At 52.4% G+C, this 23,921-nt stretch overlaps 3 protein-coding genes across 13 annotated transcripts in view; 2 read left to right on the top strand and 1 right to left on the bottom strand.

The window, feature by feature from the left end:
- The window catches only part of EHBP1 (EH domain binding protein 1), a 453,701-nt gene extending 447,248 nt beyond the window's left edge, over positions 1 to 6,453 (top strand). For all 6 annotated transcript variants that reach the window (XM_048501846.1, XM_048501837.1, XM_048501820.1 and 3 more), the window contains 2 exons: positions 4,930 to 5,044; positions 5,396 to 6,453. In XM_048501846.1, the coding sequence (XP_048357803.1) occupies positions 4,930 to 5,044; positions 5,396 to 5,486 (206 nt within the window). In that variant the 3' untranslated portion in view covers positions 5,487 to 6,453. The remainder of the gene's footprint in view (positions 1 to 4,929; positions 5,045 to 5,395) is intronic.
- On the bottom strand, positions 55 to 9,345 carry LOC125435615 (basic salivary proline-rich protein 1-like). 3 transcript variants are annotated; one of them, XR_007244898.1, is made up of 3 exons: positions 8,406 to 8,841; positions 4,718 to 4,818; positions 55 to 2,629 (listed from the first exon to the last, which is right to left on the bottom strand). XR_007244898.1 is itself a non-coding variant. In XM_048501858.1 (2 exons), the coding sequence occupies exon 1, from the start codon at positions 8,547 to 8,549 to the stop codon at positions 7,572 to 7,574; it is 978 nt and encodes a 325-aa protein (XP_048357815.1). In that variant the 5' UTR covers positions 8,550 to 9,345; the 3' UTR covers positions 55 to 2,629; positions 4,718 to 7,571. The 3 variants fall into 3 exon arrangements, 2 of the variants coding, with proteins under 2 accessions (XP_048357815.1, XP_048357826.1); XM_048501858.1 differs by having other exon boundaries at positions 4,718 to 9,345; XM_048501869.1 differs by having other exon boundaries at positions 55 to 2,519; positions 4,718 to 9,345.
- Positions 9,346 to 11,472: 2,127 nt separating this feature from the next.
- OTX1 (orthodenticle homeobox 1) lies at positions 11,473 to 23,521 on the top strand. 4 transcript variants are annotated; one of them, XM_048501766.1, is made up of 4 exons: positions 11,473 to 12,020; positions 14,324 to 14,589; positions 16,172 to 16,323; positions 22,515 to 23,521. In XM_048501766.1, the coding sequence occupies exons 2-4, from the start codon at positions 14,493 to 14,495 to the stop codon at positions 23,370 to 23,372; spliced, it is 1,107 nt and encodes a 368-aa protein (XP_048357723.1). In that variant the 5' UTR covers positions 11,473 to 12,020; positions 14,324 to 14,492; the 3' UTR covers positions 23,373 to 23,521. The 4 variants fall into 4 exon arrangements, with proteins under 4 accessions (XP_048357723.1, XP_048357743.1, XP_048357751.1 ...); XM_048501786.1 differs by having other exon boundaries at positions 11,473 to 12,367; XM_048501794.1 differs by lacking the exon at positions 11,473 to 12,020 and adding an exon at positions 13,044 to 13,497.
- The last annotated feature ends 400 nt before the right edge of the window (positions 23,522 to 23,921 follow it).

Here is a 23,921-nt window from a genome sequence, read left to right as displayed (position 1 = left end):
CCCCGCCAAAAAAAAAATCGCAAGTTAAAAAAAATGAAGCATTACATAGCTTAGTTTTGGAAACTTGATTTTACTCAGTGCAGAACTTTTAATTCTATGTAATTCTGTACAAATTTGACTCGCCAAATTTGACTGCATTAGCAAATTGCCCCAGTACTTCGGTTTAAGCAGGCCTGCACCCCAGTCCATAAAAACACATTCTTGGGAGTAACCCCCCAAATGACCTTGTTTTGATATGGGTACTTAAAGTTTTTTGCCCCAAAATAGATATTTCACACAAAGTAATGTGTTAAGATCTAAGCAGTGTCTGCAAGAGGAGAAAAACAAGTAATTTTTCTAGACCTGCAACAAGCATAATCTCAGCATGTTTTATTTTTAATCAATGCAAATGGGAGGCCAACAAGAACTTTCAGAGAGCATCTCATTTACCATCCCTTCTTTACCTGCCCTGAAAACCCCTGTAACCTCTCCCTTTTTCCTGTTTCCTTCTCTCCTTCCCTCACCAACCAAATTCCTTTTTGCTGCCCCACCTATCTTCAGTTTTCCCTTCTTCCTTTTTCCAGCGCGATGTAGTAGTTGAGCAGTGGACTCTGATCTGGAGAACCGGGTTTGACTCTCCACTGTAGCAAACCCAGGTTTGCTTTCCCAACTCCTACACATGAAGCTTGCTGTGTGACCTTGGGCTGGTCACAGCTCTCTCGGAACTGTCTCAATCCCATCCGCTGGTGTATCTATGGGGAACAGGGGAGTCAATCGATGCCTGGGCCACGTGGGGAGCATTTTGGCCCCCCACCCTGCCCCACTCTCCCACCTGCCCAACCCTGGCCAAACTCACTGCCCCCCCCCACCAAACTCCCACCACCACCAGGCCACCTCCCCCTCCACCACACACCCTTTTCCTTCTCCAAGTGGCTCCAACCATGTGTTGCTTGGACAGAGCAGAGGAAAAGATCTGTGGGGGGGGGTTCTTTTTGCCAGAGCAGCAGTGGGGGGCAACAGGAAAGTTGGGTGGGGAGCTCAGTGGGGGCCAGCGGTACGCCACTGGCCCCACCTGCCTCACAAGGTGTCTGTTGTGGGGAGAGGGAGGGGAGGGGTTTGTAAGCTGCTTTGAAACTCTTGTGGGAGAGAAAAGCGAAGAAAACTCTGGCCAAGTTGCATGGTGCCAGTCACAGGGCCAGGCAGGGCCAATTGCTGGTGTTGGCTGAGCTGGGCTCATTTGTATGGTGCCAGCTAGATCAAGGCCAATTACATGGTGGGGAACCTGCAAGGACTCGTGGGAATCACCTCACTTTCCCTTGTATCGCCCTCCTGAGTCGATTATTTCCTTCTGTTCTCCTAGCACCCCACATCCTCAACATTCCCTGCTTCCTTCTCTTCTCCCCAACCCCCACTAAGCATTCTAGGATTGCCAACTCAAGTTTGGGAAATTCCTGGAGATTTGAGAGATGGTTGGATTTAGGAAGGGGTGGGACCACAGCAGAGTATAATACCATAGACTCCACCCTCCAAAGCTGCCATTTTCTCCAGGGGAACCGATGGAGTCTGAACATCAGTGGTAATTCCAGAAGATCTCCAGGCCCCAGCTGGTGGTTAACATCCTTACCAACCTATTTAGTTAAGTAGTTAACCCGTACAAGCCCCCATGCACAAATTACAAATACAGTACAAAATCAGTTAACTCAATAATAAATAAGATTTGAAGTCACGGTTCTTCAGAACTCTCTCACCCCACCTACCTCACAAGGTGTCTGCTGTGAGGAGAGGAAGGGAAAGGCGTTTGTTAGCTGCTTTGAGACTCCTGACTCCCGACAGGAGAGATCCAAACTCTTCTGCTTCTTTATTTTGGCTGCTTCTTTATTTTTAAACTTCAAAATCACGCCCCATGAGCACCCCACTGCAATTAGGTCTATGGGGGTCTAATTCCACATAGATATATAGATGGACTGGGTGCTTGTAAAGAAGAGCTAAAACCAGTTCTTAATGGGATTTCCAACTCTGAGTCACCTGAGGATTGCTTCATTTGGGAAAGGAAGAGACCTCTGTGGGGTATAATACCATAGAGTCCACCTTCCAGAGCAGCCGTTTTCTCCAGAGGAACTGATCTGTCGACTGGAGTGTGGTTGTAATTCCGGAAGGTCACCAGCCCCTGCCTGGGCATTGGCAATTCTAGTTCTTACACAGCTTGCTCAGGAGAAAGCGCATCTGAAGTCAGTCAAGGTTCCGGAACTTGCCTCCAAAATCAGGATAGTCAAAAAAATGTCAGACCAACTTTTCCCGTTTATGAAAATGTAGATCTTTGCTGTCAGAAATATGGCCTTGGTGTGGCTCACATGTTAGTCCAAAAGAAAAAGGCAGAGATTGCCAAAGCGAGGAGTCTGGCCCATATCCATTTCCACCTGAGTTTCTGTCACTGCAGCAACTTAGCCCTGAAATGAACTGCAAAGCGGTTTGGCAGAGGCTGTTTCTACATCTGACAACTTGGGCTGTGTAGAGATGGGGAGATTTCTTTGCTTTTTTATCTTAAAAAAAATAGATGGGAGAGAGTAATGATAATTTTTGTCCAAAGCCATCCTTTCCTAGAACTAGAAGATATGGGCCGGTATCAGTTGAGACAGCAACCTTGTGTTCTCTGTTAGCAAGACAAAAACAGAATGTGTGTATAATTCCAAAATATCATATCATGAAGTATACTGGGGGGGGGGGCGAAGGGGGGCAAATGAAGAAAATTAAGTCTGATTATCAACCATTTAATTAACAAATGTCAAGTAACTGTGTGTTCATTTGTTCTGTAAAAGGAGCCTTTGTTTAAACAGAAGCACACTGTGATCGCAGTTCTGTTAAACACAGTTACATGGATATAAATCTTACTGACATGTCTAGAATTATTTCCAATTAAATACGGAAGGGAAACATTGAAAAAAAGTGTCAGTTTTTTGTACATTGTTTTAAACATCCATAGATGTTAGTGATTTGGGCTTTGATTTGCTATTATGGAGATATGCATTGAAATGCAAGACTTCAACAAATAATAGGTTTTTGATAAATAAATAATTTTACGGGGGTGGGGGAGGGAGGGAGTTCTAACGCCTTCCGTTTTGTGCTAATTGTTGAATAGTTACAACACTGAGGATAGTCCCAAAAACATTATGCTAAGAACCTTGTTAATGTCTTTTCTTGTAAATGCGTTTTTGTTTTAACAGATATTGGTTATTTCCTCTTTGTGGGTTTTTAAAATGTGTACCTACAGTGCATTTACGGGGAGGTGCTTCCAAGAACAAGTTACTCGTTCCTGGCTTGCTTTTCTTTTTTCAACTTCAGTTCTTACCCTTTATTGGATGAGCTGCATCTAATTTTTAATTTGTAAATACATGGCCGAATTCACTCTAGCACCACCGGCTTTCATAAAGCTTCTGAGCAGTGTGCTGCCTTGAATAAATTTTGCTTTGGAGGGGGGTCAGGGGGATTTGAACCAGCACATTCTTGCGTGGCTTGTGAAGATTCACATGGTAACCATTGGTCTGCATTGTTGGGTTTATCTGAATAAGCACCAGCCATGTGAGTTTTATCATGATTGCCCAGGGCGATGGGGAGAGGGGAGAGAAATCCAGAAGGCACTTTCTTCCCTCTGTTTTTTTGGAAAGTGGATAGAGGAGAGGACAGGGCATGAGTCAGAAGGGATGGATTTTCTCTCTCTCTCTCTCTCTCTCTCTCTCTTTTAAAGCTGGTGTCCTGTTTCCCTCCTGCTTGTCATTTGTTCCACTATCTCGCTCATAATCGACTTCTCCTTCTTTCCATTGTTTACCTTCCTAATGAGGGAGGCGGGGCAGGCTGGTGGTTGATTGACAGCTACAGGCCCTAGCAGTCTGGCCTGGAAGAGCCCTGGGTTTTGGAGCTTTGGGGAGTGTTCCAGTGTTCAAGCTGCCCTTTTTTTTTTTAATGAAACACTGATACTATTTGGCTTATGGGAAGTGTCAGACAACAATGCGCTGCAGAAAGAGGGGGCGGGGAACCTATATAGGTGAGAGAGAGCATTCTTCAGTGACATTCCAGGGTCAGAAATGAAAGCAAAATGAAAGCAGGGAAAGAAATCGATGCAAGTTTTTGTACTTTTCTTCTTTTTTTTTAAGGCTAACTTTATTAAACAAATGTGGAATGATGCCCTCAATAAAGGCCTAAGATTCAGCTATTAAGCAAGATGCCAGTTTGCACTGTTCAAAAAGAAGCTAAGTAATGTTGCCTAGCAGATGCATTTTTACCTCGAAAGAAAAATGCTAATTATCTGATTCCTACTTTTAAAGTTACTCTGAAGCATCTGGTGTCCAGTTTGAGACATTTGCTAAGATGTACTAAAGAAGAACTAAGCAAAGGAGAATAAGCTATTTGGAGGAGAGAGGAAGTTCGAGTCAGATTAAGGAAAGGGGGGGTCTATTTGCTTTGGGGGATTTTTTTGGCTACATATTTTTTGTCCTGATTCAAAAACAAATCCCTAACCACATTGGTTGCCTAGACACTCTGAATTAAGAAATGGGTAAATAACAATGCAAATCATAAAGCATTCCTAATTTCAAAACAGCAATTTATACTATAAGTTCCATTTATATCTGTATTTACAAGCTCTTTTAAAATTGGGTGGTTTATAAGCATATATATATACTTTTATATATATATGGAGAGAGAGAGAGAGAGAGAGAGAGAGAGAGAGAGTAAAATAACATACCTAATTTCTCAAGTAGCCATCTAAAAAAGTCAAATGAAGGACTTGGTAGATTAATCCAGAGGATTGTACAATGAATGACGTTCTTCAGCCCATCGTGGTTCCTGTAAAGGAAGAGGTGTTTGGTGTAAAATCCAAAAATCTGAAACTGATTTATATGGATTGTGGATGTTAAACTTTCAAGGTACAGATTTCTGGGTTTCTTTTCATTTCAGACTGGCAAAAGACCGAAGCCCAAAAAAGGCGAGAGCAGCTTTTGCTAGACGAACTTGTTATTCTGGTTAATAAACGTGATGCGCTAGTCAGAGACTTAGATGCTCAAGAAAAACAGTAAGTTTGATCTCTTGACATTTTGGCCAATATCTCTAAAGGGAGTCACCTTTCCTCCCCACCCCCACCCCGTGTGCCCGCTCCTAGTTTTAGCTGATTGTTTAATTCGAGCAGGAAAACTTTGAAGGAAGCTCAGTAATCCAAAATTGAAATGATCAGATTCAAAAATATTCCATGAAGTCTTTGCTTCCTGCAGTGTCCCACCATCTCCCACCTCATCCAGACAAAAGGCACGACCTGGACCCTGGAGCAAAGTTTGGGTCCGAAATTCCGGAGGGGTCCTTTGCAGAATTTATTGTCTTGTGGAACATTTATTAGGAAAACTAACAGCTGTGGGGTTTGATTTTCCAGGGCTGAAGAGGAGGATGAACATTTGGAAAGGACTCTTGAGCAAAACAAAGGAAAGATGGCCAAGAAAGAAGAGAAGTGCGTCCTTCAGTAACCGACTTCACAGGGGGCACTGTCATGTTTTATAACCTAACCCTTGATGCAGTTTGGAAATAGAGGCGCCAAGACTGGGGAATGAAAACATAACCATAAATAGTACACTTTGGAAAATGTTAAACCTTCCATTTCGGTAGACCAGCTATACCTGGGATTATTTCATTACTATTACCACCCCTTTTCCATTTAAGCAATATTATTTCAAACTAGGATTTACTTGTGAGTGTAGACATAATTTTAAAAATTATTTTAAAGAAATGTGTATTGTGGTAACATCAGAGATGTTTACAGCAGGCGGGGTGGGGGGGTGTCAAATTTTTTTTTAATAATACCATTGTGTAAAGGAAGAACAAAGACAATTACTCTGATTTTTTTTTCATCTAGTCCTGCCATGTGTAATATTTAATATGCTTCCTAAAATTTTATAGCTAGATCATACTCAGACTGTTTATTAAAATGTGCTATTTTACTGATGTTTATTTCAGCAATGGTTTTACATTTTGATTATAAGTATTAATTATAAAGCTTTTTTGGGTTTGCTCGTAAGAGGGCAGGTTTTTAACCTTGCAAGAGCTCTTGTTGATCTAAAGAAGTTTTTGTCCCATGAGTCTAACTGAGGTGTGATCAGTTTACAGAGAAAAAAAAGTTTCTTCTTTGGAGGCAATCCATACTTTTTTTAAAAAACAGAAAATTATTTATTTACCTCCTAAGTTTAGTTCCCGGTTCTCCATGCTCTTGTACCTCTGCAGTTTGGCTCCACAATGCTGTTAATATTTATTCTGTATCCATCAGGAGTCTCTCTTGCCATGGTTTCTAAAATTCCCTTGCAAGGTAATATTTCCTTCTGTAGCGTTCTGCTCTTTTTTTTCCTTTTCCTTTTTTTGGGGTGGGAACTGTTACCTTTTATTTATTACAATACTGAGTCATGTATAAATTTTCAATAAAGTGGATCTTTCTTACCATTACTCTGCCCGTTGCTTTTCTAACCATCTTTGCCAAAAGAACAACAATTCCATTTTTTTTGTCTGAGGTGCTTCAGCAACAGAAATATGTACGATTATTGTCAGATTTAACCTCTTCATAACAATCAATTTATCCGATTTGGTTTCACCTTTCTGAGTTATTCTGACGGAGAACAGTGGGAGAGATTTATTGGGGCTTACATGTACCTTGGTCCAATTTTTGAACGCTTTCCATACACAGGGAATGGACATAGTTTGTGTGTGTACAAATAAGCTTTTTTCGATTCTTAAAAATCTAAGAAGTGTAGGCAAAGTTTCGTCTGAGGAGTTGGGTTGACTTTTTGTAGAAAGAGTGGCCGGGAGAACAGATCGGTGTAAACAATTTTATGTTATTCACCTCAGACTCTGCTCTGGAACCTCGATTCTTTCCTGTTGGGATCCCCCTATTCAACAAGTCCGAATGATACAGATATACATTAAGTTTGGCAACTGCGGTCCTTCTGGATGTGAATCGGCTTCACAAGAAATTGCCTTTCCCCCCTCTCTGTTTTTGTTGAAGACTCCTTTGGCTGTGGGAGCCCGGGGAATTTTTTCCAGAAAGGGCAAGGGGAGGAATCTGGAGCCGGCCATGCCAAGAGGGTGGCTTGATTTTTCTCTGCTCAGGTAATGGGAGGATACCAGGGGGGAGTTGGAGAGAGGAAGGGCTCCCCACATCCAGCTGGGGGGGGGGGGGGGGGCAGGGGAACAGCCCAGCCCTGCCAGGAGAATCCGCTGCCATGTCCAATAATCTGGTTAAAATGATAACCGGAGCTAGGAGAGGCCAGCCTGGCACCTTCGGAGGGACCCGTCTTTCCAAGGGTGCTGGTGCGCCAAAGGGATGAAACTGGCTCATCTCCTAGGATGAATGGAGGCCATTCGGGCTCACCTTCCCCTCCCCCCTGTATTTTTCTCCTCCCTCTTTCTCTCCCCCCCCCCCAACACCTCCAAGGTTTCTCCGGGCTGCCCAGCAGAGCAGACCAACCCCACTGGGCTCTCCTTCCGTTTGGCCCGAGCAAGAGAAGGGAGGACGGAGGTGAATGGTGGCGTCCGGTCCAGCGGCGCCCCATCGGCTGCGGGGGGGCTCAGAATGGGAGGGGGGGCGAAGTCTTCTCGGGGCATGTCCCGTCCGCCCGGTCTGCCAAGGGTGGGGCGCTCCAGGGGCGAGGGCGCTGGGACCCGATCCCCAGGAGTCCCATCGCCACGGCCGGACCGATCTGTTCTCCCGGCCACCCGACGGCTGGCCCCTGGGGCCTCGATCCCAATCGGGGGGGGGGGCTCCTGTCTGCCTCTCTGGCTGGCTGCTCTTGGGGGGGCTGTGGGTAATTCAGGGTCACCCCCCCCCCCGGGCAGCATCGCCACCTGGCCCTCCTCTCCCTGGCCCAGCGCACCTGGTGGGGTGGGGGATCCTTGGTTGGCTGGGGGCATCTTTGGGGAAATCGAGGTCTCCAGTCGCGGGGAGGGGACGAAGCAGCCGACTTAAGTCCTCCGGCTAAAGAGCCGCAACTGAAACCCCTCCCCCGGGCAAGGGGGGGGGGGTCTCCTCGAAGGAAAGGGGAAGGCTCCTTTCCAAACAAGCAACCCCCCCCCCCCGCCCACTTCGGCTCTTGGCAGAGTCTGGCCCCGATTCTCGGGTTCTCCCACGGAAGCGCCGATCGCCAGCCCTCCTGCCTCGGATCGCTCTTGTCCCGTTTCAGGGGAGTCCCCCGCAAAGGAGGGCGCCCCGGCGGGTCTGCCTGACCGGAAAAAGGGCCGCTTGCGCGGGATCCAAGCGGGGTCCGATCCTGAAAAGAGGCCGCGGAGGCCGTGAAGGGAGCGCAGGCCAGCCCGTCGGACCGGGACAAGCGGAGGAGGCGCCTCTGGCCCGTCTGCTGCACGCCGCGCCCTGGTCCCGATCCTCCGTCCCGCGGCTGCCTTACCTGCTGGTGCCCACCTGCGCGGCCGTCCTGGCGCCCCCTCGCCTCCCCGGCTAAGCCTCTCCCCCACCCGCGGGCAGCCCCCGGTCCGGCGGAGGCTGCGTGGCTCTGTGCCGCCGGCTGCCGCCCCTTGCGCCTGCCCTCCATCCCGGGGTTTTATGAGCGGAGCGCGGGAGACATTCGCCGGCTGCAATTTGGGATTAGACAAATACTCTTATTACGGCGCGCGGGGGGGGGGGGGGGAGGTAGCGAGCCCGGAGAGAGAGAGAGAGAGAGAGAGGGAGAGAGAGGGAGGTAATGCACTGGGGGGGGGGAGGAATGAGTGCTACTCAATACTCGGGGCTTTTCCTCGGACTGCAGCGCATCATGTGGCGCTCCAGAGGCAGGTCCAGACGAGACGGGCTGGGGGCAGCCCTCTCTCTCTCTCTCTCTCTCTCTCTCTCCCCCCCCCCGCCCCGCAACTCCCGGTTGCCCCACGCACAGGCGCACACGATCCCCTCCTGCTCTTGCCCGCCTCTCCAAATCTTTCTGGAGAGGCCAAAGATGAAATTGTCGCCTCGGATGGGACCAGAGAGAGAGAGCAAGAAAGCTCAGCTCGGGAAGGGGCGAGGATGAGTTCAGGCGTTCCCGGGGGAGTTTTTGGTCTCTCCAGCAGACAATGGTGGGGACGCTTGAGGGTCCTTTGCCCCTCGACTCTGGCCAGAAGAGTGCCCCCGTGGGGAGCACTGCCCCCCCCCCCCCCCCGGTCTCTTTTTCTGAATGAGCTGTAGCCGCTTTATTCCGCCCAGAGGTGCCTGTGCCGCTGACTTTTGTGGACTGGAGAAGCATCTCCTAAACCTCTTTCTTTCTTTCTTTCTTTCTTTCTTTCTTTCTTTCTTTCTTTCTTTCTTTCTTTCTTTCTTTCTCTTGTTCTTTCTTTCTTTTTCTTTTGTTCTTTCTTTCTTTCTTTCTTTCTTTTTCTTTCTTTCTTTCTTTCTTTCTTTCTCTTGTTCTTTCTTTCTTTTTCTTTTGTTCTTTCTTTCTTTCTTTCTTTCTTTTTCTTTCTTTCTTTTTTTCTTTCTCTCTCTCTCTCTCTCTTCCCCCCTCCCCCTCTGATTAGATGTCCCCTCGACGGAGAGGGGAGGGGAAGGGGGGAAATGTAATTTCGTCGGGCCCGGCGGTGGCTCCCTTTGAACATTAGGTCGCTTTCAGCTGCAACTTCAATTAGAAGGAGTTGATTTTGAGAGATCAACAAAAGAAGCGCCCCAAAGCCTGATTAAAGGTCCTAAGAAGATCTCCCGGATCCTTTTGAGAAGCAGTTAAAGAAACAGTGTGCCTTCCCTCGTATTCTGTTACCGTGTTTCATTGGGGCTCCAAAGGAGAGGGTCTCACCAAAGAGGAGGGGCAGGAGGAAAGCCTCCCTTTGATGCTGCGGCCACCGGTCCTCTCCTGAGCATCCCCCCATTCGTTTGTTTTCTTAGCAACCAGTTCATTCGTTTAAGAAAAAATTCGCCGTGATTATTACAGTTTCCTTTTCACTTGCCTCTTCGTGCGTTTGGAAGTTTTCTCCCACCCACCCCCATTAAAACTTTACTTCTAGAAAAGAGGCGGAGGTCCTTTGTAGGGGATTTAGTATCTATTAATATTCATAAGAAGGAACTATGTACATCCTAGACGTGGCACCCGCGATGTGTGAGTGTGTATTATTTGTAGATGCGATGAGTGAGTGTGCGATGTGTGAGTGTGCATTATTTGTAGATGCGATGAGTGAGTGTGCGATGTGTGAGTGTGTATTATTTGTAGATGCGATGAGTGAGTGTGCGATGTGTGAGTGTGCATTATTTGTAGATGCGATGAGTGAGTGTGCGATGTGCGAGTGTGTATTATTTGTAGATGCGATGAGTGAGTGTGCGATGTGTGAGTGTGCATTATTTGTAGATGCGATGAGTGAGTGTGCGATGTGTGAGTGTGTATTATTTGTAGATGCGATGAGTGAGTGTGCGATGTGTGAGTGTGCATTATTTGTAGATGCGATGAGTAAGCGTGCGATGTGTGAGTGTACATTATTTGTAGATGCGATGAGTAAGTGTGCGATGTGTGAGTGCAGGTATTATTTGTAGATGCGATGAGTGAGTGTGCGATGTGTGAGTGTGTATTATTTGTAGATGCGATGAGTAAGTGTGCGATGTGTGAGTGTGTATTATTTGTAGATTTGTGTGCGAAATGTGCGTCCGTGCGCGCAGGTGGATGTCAACGCTGTGCTGGGCACCGAAACGCGTCTGCAGAAACTTTCTGCACCACTCCCGGGGTTCGAACTAACCCCGACGAGCGCATAAAACGCTCCCGAATCCAAAGCAAACACTTCTCGGCCCGTCTAAGGCGCCCTGGTGCCTGGTGAATTCACTGCCAGGTACATTCGGATGCTCAAAGAAATGTGGGGAGCTTTAAAACCCCGGAGTCTCCTTTCCAGCGAACGAGTTTAGCGACGGGAAGCCACCGGGGAGAAAGATTCTCCCCCAAGCGGACTCGATCTTTGAAAGTGTCGGGCAGGTCGCCCTTTTTTTTAAAGCGCCCGTCGAAATCGGGACCGAAGTCGGCGTCCTGAACCGCGGGGGCACGTGGCCCGGTGCTGCGGGGGCAGCCGACCAGGGGTGCGCGCGCGCGCGCTCGCGTGTTGCTGCTGCTGCCGCTTGAGGCTCCTGAGGCTGCCCCTCATGCCCGGCGTGTGCCCAAGGCGAGGGGGCCCGCGGGGCTCCCCAGCGGCGTCCGCGGGAGAAACGAGCTCTCCTTCGGGCACGGAGGCCCTCCAACGTCTTCGGCGGCCGCGTCTTCGGGCACGGAGGCGGCCCAGGCAGGGAGCGCCGCTGGGCGCCCCCACTCGGCTTTCAGGGGAGCGAGGGTGCCGAGCTGGGAAGTGGGACGCGGCCCGTCAAGAAGGCCGGCCCTGAGGGAAGCGGCGGCGGGCCCTGCTGGGCGCTCAGCAGCCTCGCGAGGCGGAATTGGGGCGGGGGGAGGGGGGGAGGGAGGGGGTCCCTCTTCAACCGCCTGGTCGCTCGAGGAGGGGACGCGCGGGGCGGGGGCGCCGAAGAGCCCCTCACGGGGCGGACTTTCCCTCAGGCGAGCGCGGGGCAGCCTGTTGGCGCCTTTTTTTCCCCTGAGGGAAAAAAACGGCGACCGGCCGGTGGACGAAGCGGCGGAGCGCCGCGCGCCGCGACGGACCCCGGGTCGGCTTTCGGGTCCTCCCGCCGAAGGGCTGAGGCGAAACGGGGGCGGGGGGGAGGGGAGCGCGAGAGAGGGGCGCGCCACACCCCTCCTCGCCGCCGGCCCTGAGGGAACTGAGGCGGCCGGGGCTGCGCGCGCGGCTGAGGGGGCGAGAGAGAGAGAGAGAGCGAGAGCGAGGGAGGGAGGGAGGGAGGGAGAGAGGGGTGAGGCTCCGTCCCGCGCCGCCGATGGCCCGGGCGGCTGTCACTCATCGGCGGCGCGGCCGGGGATTGGGCGGCGGCCCGGGTTACGCACTCGCCTCGCGCAACACACGGCGGGGGCCGGGGCAAGTAGCGAGGCGATCCCTCTTCGCCCAGCTACATTTTGTGCCAAGCGCCGAAAACAGCTGAGGGCACAGGGAGCGGCGGGCGCCGCCAGGTAACCCCCGAGCCCCCCGCGCGCCGGCGCAGCAGAGAGAGAGAGAGAGAGACAGAGGGGGGGGGGCGCGCGCTCGGATCCGGCCCTCTGCTCCCCACCCCCCCCCCCGCTTTCGGGAGAGGGCAGAACTTGGTGCGCCCCGTCCTGACAGGGGGGGGGCCCCCCCCCCCCCCCGCCCCGGGCCGCCTTTGGTTCCGTCCCGCCTGGGTCCGGCCCTGAGTGGCGGCGGCAGCTCCTGGAGCGCGGCGGCAGCTCGGCTCCTTCTCGGCGGACCGGCCGGCCAGCGCGGAGGCAACTTTTCCTCCGCCTCCGCCGTGCGTCGGGCGGGCGGGCGGGCGGGCGGGCAGGTGAGAGGCGCTGAGCAGGCCGGGGAGGGGGGGGGGGCTGCTGCTGCTGCGCTGTGCGGCTGGCGGGCCCGCGGGCGACCACGGCATCCCCCCCCCCCCGGCCCTGTCGGGAAGCTGGCCCGGCGGCCCAGCAGAGCAGACGGAGGGGCCTCTCCGGGCGCTGCACCTCCAGGCCCATCCCGATCCCGACCCGAATCTCTCTCCCCCCCCCCCCCCCCAGGTTGCAACAGGTCAGCCCTTCTTCTGCGCTCGGGGCCTGCCAGCTGCTGCTGCTGCTGCTGCTGGAGCCCGGATCCCCCGCTCGTCCTCGGCTCCTCCTGCCCCGTTCCCTGCGCTCCTCTCCTCTCCTCTCCTCCCGGCTCCCCTTCCCGGGCCCCGTCTTGGCGCAGCAACCGGAGTCGCCCAGGGCCAGTCCGGGTGGGTGGGTTGGGGGGGGGGGGGCGCCATCTGCCTGGCTCTCCTGCCCCTCCGTCCCGCCACTGGAGCCCGTCGCTTAATCTTTGTTTCCCCTCCAACGAGTCCTCTCGAAGAAAGGAAGAAAAGAAAAGAAAGAAGGAAGGAAGGAAGAAAAGAAAGAAAGGAAGGAAGAAGGAAGGAAGGAAGGAAGGAAGGAAGGAAGAAAAGAAAGAAGGAAGGAAGGAAAGAAAGAAAGGAAGAAGGAAGGAAGGAAGGAAGAAAAGAACGAAGGAAGGAAAGAAAGAAAGAAAGAAGGAAGGAAAAGAAAGAAAGAAAGAAAGAAAGAAAGAAAGAAAGAAAGAAAGAAAGAAAGAAAGAAAGAAAGGAGAAGGAAATCCGCGCTCCGGCGCTGGCCGTGGGAAACTCTCTCCGAAAGAGCCCGTTTTCGTTCTTGGCCGATTTGGCACCGGCGGGTCTGATCCGGCTGGGATCGAAGGGGGATCCCGGGATGCCGCTCCGAGGATCTCCCTGCCAGGAAGGCGGCCTCGGCCAACTCTTCGCCCGCTCCCGTCCGAAACGCTTCGCTCCGGCGCCGCCAGCTCCTTGCGCGCCCCTTACTTCCGAGGAAGCCTGCAGAGAATCGCCCCTTCTCCCTGGGCGGCTCCGGTTCCCCGAGAGGGTCTCTTCCGCGAGAGAACGTGCGAACTTTCCCTGCATCGCTTCCCCTTCGATCGGTGGGGAAGGCCCTGTTTTGGGAAGACACATTTTCCGAGCAGCTCCCCCCAAAAAGAAAACACCCGGCTTGTTTTTCACCCATTAGCCGTTTCTCGCTACAGCCTCCCCTTCTGCGCTCTCCTAAATTAATTATGCTGCTCCCCCCTTTTTAATTTAGGGATCTCCTTCTGATTTCTAATCCAATTATCTTTTTAAAATTAATAATAATAATTGCTTTATCTCCTTCATCGCTGAGCATGGTACCCCCAGGAAGCCCCTCGGAGTTTATATGGTCATGTGGCTGTCCTTTTCAGAAAATCCCACCCCCAATGCCACCCCCACCCCCCCTTTGCCTCCAGACTTTGGTTTTACTTTATTTGCCTGTCCTCCGCCATGTTGGGAGAATTCGGAGTAAGATGTTTGGAGCCCGAAAGGGAAGAAACCCCTGGAGAGGAATGAGAAACATTTCCAGAGTTTTGCGATGTGCAAAACCTTCGCTCTGGGAAACCCAAATGCCCCCAGATTCTCACAGTAAATTCGGTTGCTTTTTGCTGTAGTGGAAACTTCGGATTTCCTTTTTGTTAAAAATATCCTGAGTCAGGAATATGTGTATTGGGTGAGCTGTTTCCTGAGCCCAACCCTGTTGTTGCCATTTGTGTTCTATCTGGAGGGGCTGTGTTGTGGTTTTTAATCTTGAAGCTGACCAATCTTTGCGCTTGGAGTGGAAGTTGGGGGAGGAGAAGGGCAGGCTGGCGCTTGGGGATCGCAGACTCCAGAGGAGCTCCTGACTTTGGTCTTTTTCTCTGTTGTGTGTTGTGTTGTGTCTGCCCCCCCCCTCTTCTGCAGTGCGCTTTGAGAGAGAGAGAGATTCCTGCCCCGGGGATTGCCAACCACCTTCGCTTTGGAGGAGTTTGTTTTGAAAACCCAAAACACGAATTTGAGGAGGCCGCCTCTTACATTTTTTTTTTCAAACGAAAATTTCGGATAAACCGGGAACATCTTTCCAGCTTTTAGCATGATGTCTTACCTCAAACAGCCCCCTTACGGCATGAACGGTCTGGGGCTGGCAGGACCGGCTATGGACCTCCTCCATCCTTCGGTGGGATATCCGGGTGAGCATCAGACCCTGTTCTCACACTCTTCTTTCACAGGTAGGCCCTATTTCCACCAGCCAAGGCAAGATGGTCTCTTTTCCTTGGCGCCTGCAAAGAGAGGCTGTGTTTCATTTTAGAAGCAGTAGGCAATGCGAAAAATAAAGCAGGCCGCTTACAACAACAACGAGGCAGCAACTTTAAAAACTTTAAAAACAAAAGCAAAACCCAGACAGAGTTATTTTTTAAAAACCCAGAAACCCATCCTTGGCGGCTAGATGGTAGTTAAATGATTTCTATTAGGATTTTTATTAGGACGTAAATCCCACAGATATGAGTGTTTGGTCCTTGGTTGGAAATAAGTCCTCAGGGACTTCTGTTGTGTGTTTGGCGTCCCAAAGGGTGAGCCGCAACAGGTTATGGGAGCATGGGGGGCCTTAAATTATGATCAGAGCATTAATGGTGACTATTCTATAAATGGCTGGCGCTTATGTTGGAAAATTAACTATATCAAATCGAGAATCAGAGACGCTGGGAGCTGGGATTTGACATTTCCGTTTCTCCCTGTCCTCGAAATGATTTTATTTTTTGTAAATATAAGAGGTTTTAATTTGAGCGCTAGTGGGGAAATGGAGATTCTGGAATTAATTTAATGCATTTTTCCACATCTCTCGTTTTGAGGCCTCTGCTCCTTATTTTCATTTTAAGGCAGACTTTATTCTCTCTCTGCCTCTACCAGGTAATTAATATTTTCCTCTGCTTCAGCTACCTAAGCGGCAGGATCTAGATTATTTATCTGGGAGAAGAATTAATATAGCACGCACTGACTTTTAACATTTTGTTCCAGTCTTGCTGGATAGCCGGGTTAATGGGGTTGCCTGCGTAGTCCTGAACAGGTCTTTTTAGGACACCTCTGTCCTGGGTTCTGTTAAGTAAACCCATTGGCCCTTTATTCCAGAAGGGTGTTGATATCCTGGGCCCTAAGCCGGCATTGCAGTTGGACCCTGCGCGCATTTGCAAGACCCGCTGAATTTGGAGCTGAATTTGGAGTCCCAGATTGCGAGTTACAAAACAGTCTGCTATTAAATTTGTTTGTTGGGCAAACAGTTCGTTTGTTTAACAATTTGTTAAATGTGTTGGGCAGATTTTTTTTCCTCCAGGCTTTGGCTGTTGCAGTGGTTGTTTCAGAGTTCGCCCCCCCTCCTGGATTTTGGTGTGGGAATGGGTTCCCAGGACCCAAACCCTCGAAGGGAGCCAGTGGGCGGATGGGGTGTGTGTGTGTGTGGGAGGGGGGGTCTCTAGAAATCGCTCTTGTTCCTCTGGGAAGTGGGGGGGGGGAGGCGGTTCAGTTTCCAAAACTCTCCCTAGTTCCAGGCTCGGCAGAGCTGTTTTGGGAATTTCTCTCCCCCAGCCAAAGTTTTTTTGGCCCGCCGCTTTCCCCTGCTGGATGCGCCCCGGCGGCTTTGCGTTATCCACGGGGTGGGGTTTTTTTTGTGGGAGGGGGGGGGGGGTTGGAGAAGACGGCCAGATCTTTTGGGCGGGGGGGGGGCAGGCGATCCCGCAGGCCGTGGGGCCGGAGCCTGACCTCTCCTTCTGCTCGCAGCCACCCCTCGGAAGCAGCGGCGAGAACGCACGACCTTCACCCGCTCGCAACTGGACGTGTTGGAGGCGCTCTTCGCCAAGACCCGCTACCCGGACATCTTCATGCGCGAGGAAGTGGCGCTCAAGATCAACCTGCCGGAGTCCCGCGTCCAGGTCGGCTGGCTGGGAAACGGAGCCGGGCGGGTGTGCGTGTGCGTGTGCGTGTGCGTGTGCGTGTGTGGCTTGTGGTGTGGAGGCGACGGTCGGGTCGGGCACCGGATTTCGCTTTCGGAGCAGGGAACGGACTCAGATCGTGGATGGACAGGGGAGAGGGCGAAGCCGCTTGGAGACCGTCTTTTTACCTGAACAGAGCAGGGTTTTTTCCTGCAGGGAAATTAATCGAAGCGCCCTCGGAGCTACTTTTCCGCTCACGAATCTGGCCACGGAACAGGATAGGAGAGACCTCTCACTCCGGGTCGACGAATCTGGCCACGGAACAGGATAGGAGAGACCTCTCACTCCGGGTCGACGAATCTGGCCACGGAACAGGATAGGAGAGACCTCTCACTCCGGGTCGACGTGGCTGCCAAATGACCCTTTTTAAATAGGGACTGAGGAGTCTTGAACTCGCTCCAATCCGTACAGTCAGTTAAAAAGGTAGTTCCCACTAATTTCTGCGCACAGGACTATGCGGAAAAGAAACTGCCCCGAATTCGGATTTTCTCACTCGCTGCAACTTTTTCTCAGTTGGTTCCCACTGGTCCTCTTGATTTTAAATTAAGTGTCGGTTGTTCAGGACACAGAAGTCCCGGTATTAAGTGTCGGTTGTTCAGGACACAGAAGTCCCGGTATTAAGTGTCGGTTGTTCAGGACACAGATGTCCCGGTTAGACACGCCAAAACGCACTTGTGCATGCAATAGACTCTCATTACTTTCCGGTAAAAGTGTGCACCAACTCAGGGAAGTTTTGACACCTTAATCCGTAACAGGTTTGCCGTGGCAAGCCTTAATGTCTTTCGTTTCCTTAGAAGGTCTCATGGAGACTTTGCTGTCTAGTTGGTCAGAATTACCGCCTTGTGTGGAAAGGAAATTGCATCTATTTCTAGTGCCGCTGTCTATGTTTACAGTTAACATTGTGTTGAATGGTGGTGTGCCGGGTTGCCCCTATATCGGAGATGCCCTTCAGGGACTTTGGTTTTTCCCCTAACCCCTTGTGGGGGAGCAGGTTCTTTTGGAAACTTAAATCCTGATCCCGTGCACCTGTAGGGTTTACTCCCTAGTAAGGGCAGGCGAAATTACTCCTTTTACGCTTCACGAATTGCCCTATCCACACATACAGAATAATGCACTTTCGATCCAATTTCAAAATTGGTTCTGGTGAGTTTTCCGGGCTGTGTGGCCGTGGTCTGGTGGATTTTGTTCCTAACGTTTCGCCTGCATCTGTGGCTGGCATCTTCAGAGGTGTATCAGATGCCACAGATGCAGGCGAAACGTTAGGAACAAAATCCACCAGACCATGGCCACACAGCCTGGAAAACCCACCAGAACCAGTTGAATCCAGCCGTGAAAGCTTTCGACAATATAATTTCAAAATTGTTTGCAAGCGAATTTTGCTATTTCTCCCAGTAAAATCCAGTTGCAAAGTGCACGGAAAGTAGATTGAAAGTGCATTACTCTGCGTGTGCGGAAGGGTCCTCAGAGTGATTCTGCATGGCATGTTTACAATGAATGTCGCTCGTTATAAACATGCTTTCCAGACTCACTCTCAGTTCAGCAAAACTTATTCAGGTTTTGTCGATCTGGATCACCAGCATCTTCTAAACTTACACTGTGACTCCCACTGTACCGGTAACAGATGTGTTCATTAGCTCCTCTGTTAGTGTGTAAGATTGTAGGTCCTTTGGAGGGGGATTGGGGGTGCCCATGGGGTGAGCGAGGGGAGGGTTGTGCATCCAACCAGACTCAATAGAAGGAAGACTTCCTTTTTCGAAATGTAGATTTTAGCTTAGATTTCTAACCCCTTGAGAGAAAGGGAAAGGAAGGGCCCCCCATCAGTCCTTTTCCCATATCTTGGTGTAACCAAAGGAGCTTTATGATGGGGGGCGGGGCCTGCTAATTTGGCTGCGTCTGCAGCTAGTCTGCAGCTACTGTAAGGTTTAAAAAACCGAGCCTCTCTGTGTCAGGGAATGGAGGGGAACTGTCTCCATTTTGACAGGTGTAGACAGGTGAACGAACAGGGGAAAGGAGAGAGTGAGGGGAGGCAGTCTTCCCTTCGGTGTTTTGGCCCCGGGCTTGGACGGTTCTCTCTGCACCCATGAAGTAGCATGTTCCCCACTGAGCCTCTCTGATAGCCTGCTTCACCTGCCCCCTCCCCTCTCCCCCCCCCACTCGGGCTCAAAGAACCTGGCAGCAACCAAGTGACACGAAAGGAGGGTCTAGCTCACTGAGGCCCCTTCCGCACATGCACTTTCAATCCACTCTCACAACTGTTTGCAAGTGGATGTTGCTATTCCGCACAGCTGCAAAGTGGACTGAAAGTAGATTTCATGTATTGTCGAAGGCTTCCACGGCAGGAATTACTGGGGTGTTGTGGGGTTTCCGGGCTGTATGGTCGTGTTCTAGTAGCATTTTCTCCTGACGTTTCTCCTGCATTCGTGGCTGGCATCTTCAGAGGATCCTTCAGGTCCAGCCACAGATACAGGCGAAATGTCAGGAGAAAATGCTACTGGAACACGACCATGAAAGTGGACTGAAGTGCATTATTCTGCATGTGCGGAAGGGCCCCCAGTACTAAGCGGCATCATGCCTACTGACAAGAGAGTGGGGAAAGTCTGGAGGCTGGTGAGAAGAGGCCGTGGGTTAGAAACCGCTGCAAGATCTTTCCTGGCCAGGGGGATCCTTCACCTGAGTGTGTAACCTGGGAAGCCCTGTAGGGGGGAAACTGGCCATCCAGACCCCTTCTAGGCGACCCAAAGAGAGCAGCAGTGGCATAGTGGTTAAGAGCAGATGTACTCTAATCTGGAGGAACTGTGTTTGCCGTTTGAGCTGAGGAGGCTTATCTGGGGAATTCAGGTTAGCCTGTGCACTCCAACACACGGGTGACCTTGGGCTAGTCAGAGTTTTTCTGAGCTCTCTCAGCCCCACCCACCTCACAGGGGGAGGAAGGGAAAGGGGGAGGAAGGGAAAGGAGATTGTCAGCCCCCTTGAGTCTCCTTACAGGAGAGAAAGGAGGGATATAAATTCAACTCTTCTTCTTCTTCTTCTTCTTCTTCTTCTTCTTCTTCTTCTTCTTCTTCTTCTTCTTCTTCTTCTTCTTCTTCTTCTTCTTCTTCTTCTTCTTCTTCTCGCTCTTTGTTCTGAAACCCACTCTAGCTTGTCAGATATGAACTTAACAAATCTGGCACAACTTCTCCGCTTCACCTTTGAAGGAGTTATATAACTTCAGGAAGCCGGAATTACGTAACTGGCAATTTGATAGTTGGAAGCCCCGGGAACCTGTCGGAGATTGAATGGGGAGAAGAATAAAAGTCTGGGCTTTGTGGTGGGGAGGGGGGAGAGACTCCCCGCAAACCTTGACCCGGGATTGCGAAACCTGGAGGGCGAACACAGGAGTTGTCAGAGTGGCGCTCCGTTTGGGTGGTAAAGAAGCCAAAGGAAGGAATGGGTAAAAATCCCATGGAGGAAGCAGGTGTGGAGGGGGGGTGTCTACCCAGGATTGCTACCGACCCGGGTGTGCCATGAAAGGGACCAGGGAAGATCTGGGGAGGCCTGCCCTGCCAGACATGGGTGCGGTTGAAATTGACAGTGCCCTGGAACCAGGGAGCGCTTGGCGCATCTGGGTGGGAGCTGCATCTCCTTCCCTTGGCAGCCCGCAGGACTTGATGCACCCCGGAAATTCCGCCCCCCAGCCCACCCTTGCTCATGAAAGGCAGTGAAAAGGCTGGGTTTTCTCAAGAGGGAATGGGGTTTGCCTAACCATGGCTGTGGACAGAGGGGACAGCGAGAAGGAGGTTACTGGAAAGGCTTTCATATGGGGGGGGGACACTTTCAGGTTGGGATTTCAGAGGGTGGCTGAAATTTTGTTTAGATGGGGGGACTTTTAGATGGGGGGACTTTCAGGCTGGGGAAAATAACACATTCTAGGGAGGTGGCCAAGTGCTTCAGAGGGTTATTGGAAACTTTTCCAGCTTGGGGTGGGGGCTTTATGGTTGGGGAAAACATTATATTCAGGGGACACGTGCAAGAGGTTCAGAGTGTTCCTGGAAACCCAGATTGGAGGAAACTTTCAGGCTGGCAAACTACCTTTAAGGGAGGCACGCAGGGGTTTCAGAGGGTTGCTGAAAACTTTCCGATTGGGGGAGACTTTAAGGTTGGGAGAAGATATTATATTTAGGGGTCACCTGTAAAGGGTTTCAGAGGGTTACTGAGAACTCTTTCAGATGCGGGGAACTTTCAGGTGGGGGGGAATACATTCAAGGGATGTGGTGTGTTCAAGCATTTCAGAGGATTACTGGAAACTTTAAATTGGGGAAAACATTATATTTAAGGGACGAATTCAGAGAGCTACAGAAAACTTAGATGGGGGAACTTCAGGCTGGGACAATATCTTTAAGGGGGTTTCAGGGGAAAACTGTCAGATGAGGGACTTTCAGGTTGGGAAAAATTATTACACATGCACAATCCAGATTCCCTAAACAAGATTAGTTGCCCAACGTCTTCCTTTCTCTTTTTGCCTTGTTCTAATGATTTTAACAAAATCAGAACAAGCTAAGAAAAGATGCAGTTTTGGTTTCAAATCTTGTCTAGGAAGTCCCATCCATCATTTCCCCAAACCTCTCCGTTCCCAACCCTTTGGTCAGATGTACCATTTCTTACTTGCCCTGGAAAATATAAATACGGTGTTGCTTATTTCATCAAATCTTTCAGGTTGTGAAAAAATAATGATATATACCAAAAATATATATATGGGAAAGTTACCCAAAGTTACCTTTCCCACAAACTTGATTGCAAAGCACCAGACATGGCGGAAGGAAGCTAGATGCTGATTGTTCCTGGTTGGTCTCTGTAAGAAATGGCCTCAAAGAAATTAATATTTGCTGCTGGGAAGTTTGCAAAGGAATGAAGGACATTTAGGGGGAGGGATTGCGACTGCGTGGTAGGGCCCTGGCGACTGGTGGTTGCTTGAGTTATTTTTGCAGTCCAGGGAAGGCGAAGAAAGCAAACCGGGTTTGGGGTTCGAGGCAGAGTCCCAGCTTCTTGGTCCGGTGGAGGAACTGCAGAGCCCTGAAAGGGGCTGCTAGGGTGGAAGGGAAACGGAAGTGACCTCACTTGCATTGCCATTGGCTCCAGAGACCCTGACAGGCCTGAGGCTACTGTGTCCAACTAGTGTAACATTGCCAGAGAAAGTAGGCGAAGTGATCCTTTCTTTAAGGCTACTCTTCGCCCTCCTGGCTTTGAAAAATATTTGCGCCCCTGGATCTGATGTATCCCATTCCTGTTGGCTGGGCTGGGGGAAGTATATCAGGACCTGTGTGAAGGGCTCTCAGTTGCTTTTCACTCAGGGCGACCCTATGAATCCGTGTCCTCCAAAATGTCCCCACCTTCGCAGGCTAGTTCGGGTCTTGCAGGGGGTGGGGGGAGTCATTTCCTGGATGGAGTCAATCCACCTGCTGTTGGGCCTTCCTCTTTTCCTGCTACCTTCAACTTTCCCCAGCCTTATTGTCTTTTCCAATGACTCTTGTCTTCTCTTGATGTGACCCAAGTAGCACTGCTTAGTTGAGTCAAGTTAGCTTCTGGGCAAAGTGTGGGAACAGTAAGGGTTGCCGAAGGAGGGGTGAGGGTGGGGCGGGGGCTCGTTGAGAGGGCCCGGTTCCCAGCGGTTCCGAGCTTGGCCGCATTGCATATTGGGGAGAACAGAGAGGGGCAGAAGGGGGTTTGAGCGGCTGGTGGACAGGCTCAAGGGGGTTGCGCCCAAGTCTCTGGGTCTTTGATCTTTGAAAGCTTGGACTGGGGGGGCGGGGGGGGGGAAGAGATGGGAGATGGTGATGAATCTGTCTCTGCGGGGGGGAGCGCCGCCAGCTTGGTCCAGATTCCCCGCTGGCGCTTGCCTCCCCCTTTCCCTCCTGTTCGGGAAGGAGGTGGGCCGGGGTGGCTTCGGGTTACCGTCCCCAGGAGGGGGCAAGAGGCTGTTCCAGAGCCTTTAGGATGGGGGGGGGATCGGGGCTATTTGGGGGCGCCCTTCCTTCCTCTGGACGTTGGGGAGCCGCTGGGGCGCAGGGCGGGGGTGGGGGGTGGGGGTGAGAACCCGTGGTGGCCCCGGGGGACTGACGGCCGCTGCTTCCTCCCTCCCTCCGTCTCCCTTGCAGGTGTGGTTCAAGAACCGTCGCGCCAAGTGCCGGCAGCAGCAGCAGAGCGGCAGCGGGGCCAAGAGCCGGCCGGCCAAGAAGAAGGCGTCCCCGGCGCGGGAGAGCTCCGGCTCGGAGAGCAGCGGCCAGTTCACGCCGCCCGCCGTCTCCAGCTCGGCCTCGTCGTCGTCCTCGTCGTCCAACTCGTCGGCCTCGGCGGCGGCGCCCGGCGGAGCGGCCCTGGGCAACCCCGGAGGGGGCGGCGGCGGCGGCGGGGGCGGGGGCTCGGGCCCGTCGCTGGGCGGCGCCCCGTCGGCGGCCGCCTCGTCCATCTGGAGCCCGGCGTCGATCTCGCCGGGCGGCGGGGCGGAGGCGCTGGCCCCGGGGGGCGCGTCGTGCATGCAGCGCTCGGTGGCGGCGGCGGCGGGCGCCTCGTCGGCGGCGGCGTCCTACGCCATGTCGTACGGGCAGGGCGGCGGCTACGGGCAGGGCTACCCGGCGCCCCCGCCGCCGCCGCCCCCGTCGTCGTCCTACTTCGGCGGCGTGGACTGCGGCTCCTACCTGCCCATGCCCTCGCACCCGCACGCCCACCAGCTCAGCCCCATGGCGCCCTCCTCCATGGCCGGCGCCGCGCACCCGCACGCCCCGCACCCGCTGGGCCAGGGCTCCGGCCACCACCACCACCACCACCACCACCACCACCAGCCGGGCTACGGCGGCGCCGGCCTGGCCTTCAACTCCGCCGACTGCCTGGACTACAAGGAGCCCGCCTCGGCCGCCGCCGCCGCCGCCGCCGCCGCCGCCTGGAAGCTCAACTTCAACTCCCCGGACTGCCTGGACTACAAGGACCAGGCCTCGTGGCGCTTCCAGGTCCTGTGAGCCACACGCGCAGGGCCTCCCCGCCGCCGGCCCCCACCCTGGCCAAGGTCTGCGGGACCGGCGCTCCCCCTTTGCGCGCCCCTCGACGTCCCGCACCTGGAGGGGACCCAGCGCGCCGCCCGCCCCTCGCCTCGCCTCGCCTCCGCCGCCAGCCGCGTGGCTGAAGGCTGCTGGATCAGGACCGGTTTCTATTGCTGCTGCTGCTGCTGCTGCTGCTGCTGCGGAGGGCTCCGCACGCCGCCTCCTCACCAAGCCCAGGGGGGGCTCTATTTATTTTCATTTTTGTACGGTCTCCTCCGCTTGCTCCACGGGATCACCTGCCTCCGGCGCTGCCCTCTGGTCCCAAAGCCGCGCAGAAGGGAACCCGGACTCCAGATTCGTCCCTCTCTTTGGGCAACACCCCCTTTCCTCGCCCCCCACCCTCCCCGGGAGAGAAAGCGCCTGTCTGGCCGCAGACTTTTGTGTATAGCTCTCCTTTGCCCCCCCCCCCCAGTCCTCTGCGGCGCCTTTTCCTCCCCCCCCCGCCCCAGTAATCTCTATAGAGTTCAG

Source organism: Sphaerodactylus townsendi, linkage group LG01, assembly GCF_021028975.2.
Source record: "Sphaerodactylus townsendi isolate TG3544 linkage group LG01, MPM_Stown_v2.3, whole genome shotgun sequence".
NCBI lineage: Eukaryota > Metazoa > Chordata > Lepidosauria > Squamata > Sphaerodactylidae > Sphaerodactylus > Sphaerodactylus townsendi.
Note: the sequence above shows the minus strand (reverse complement) of the source record. Positions and strands in the feature narration are given on the sequence as shown.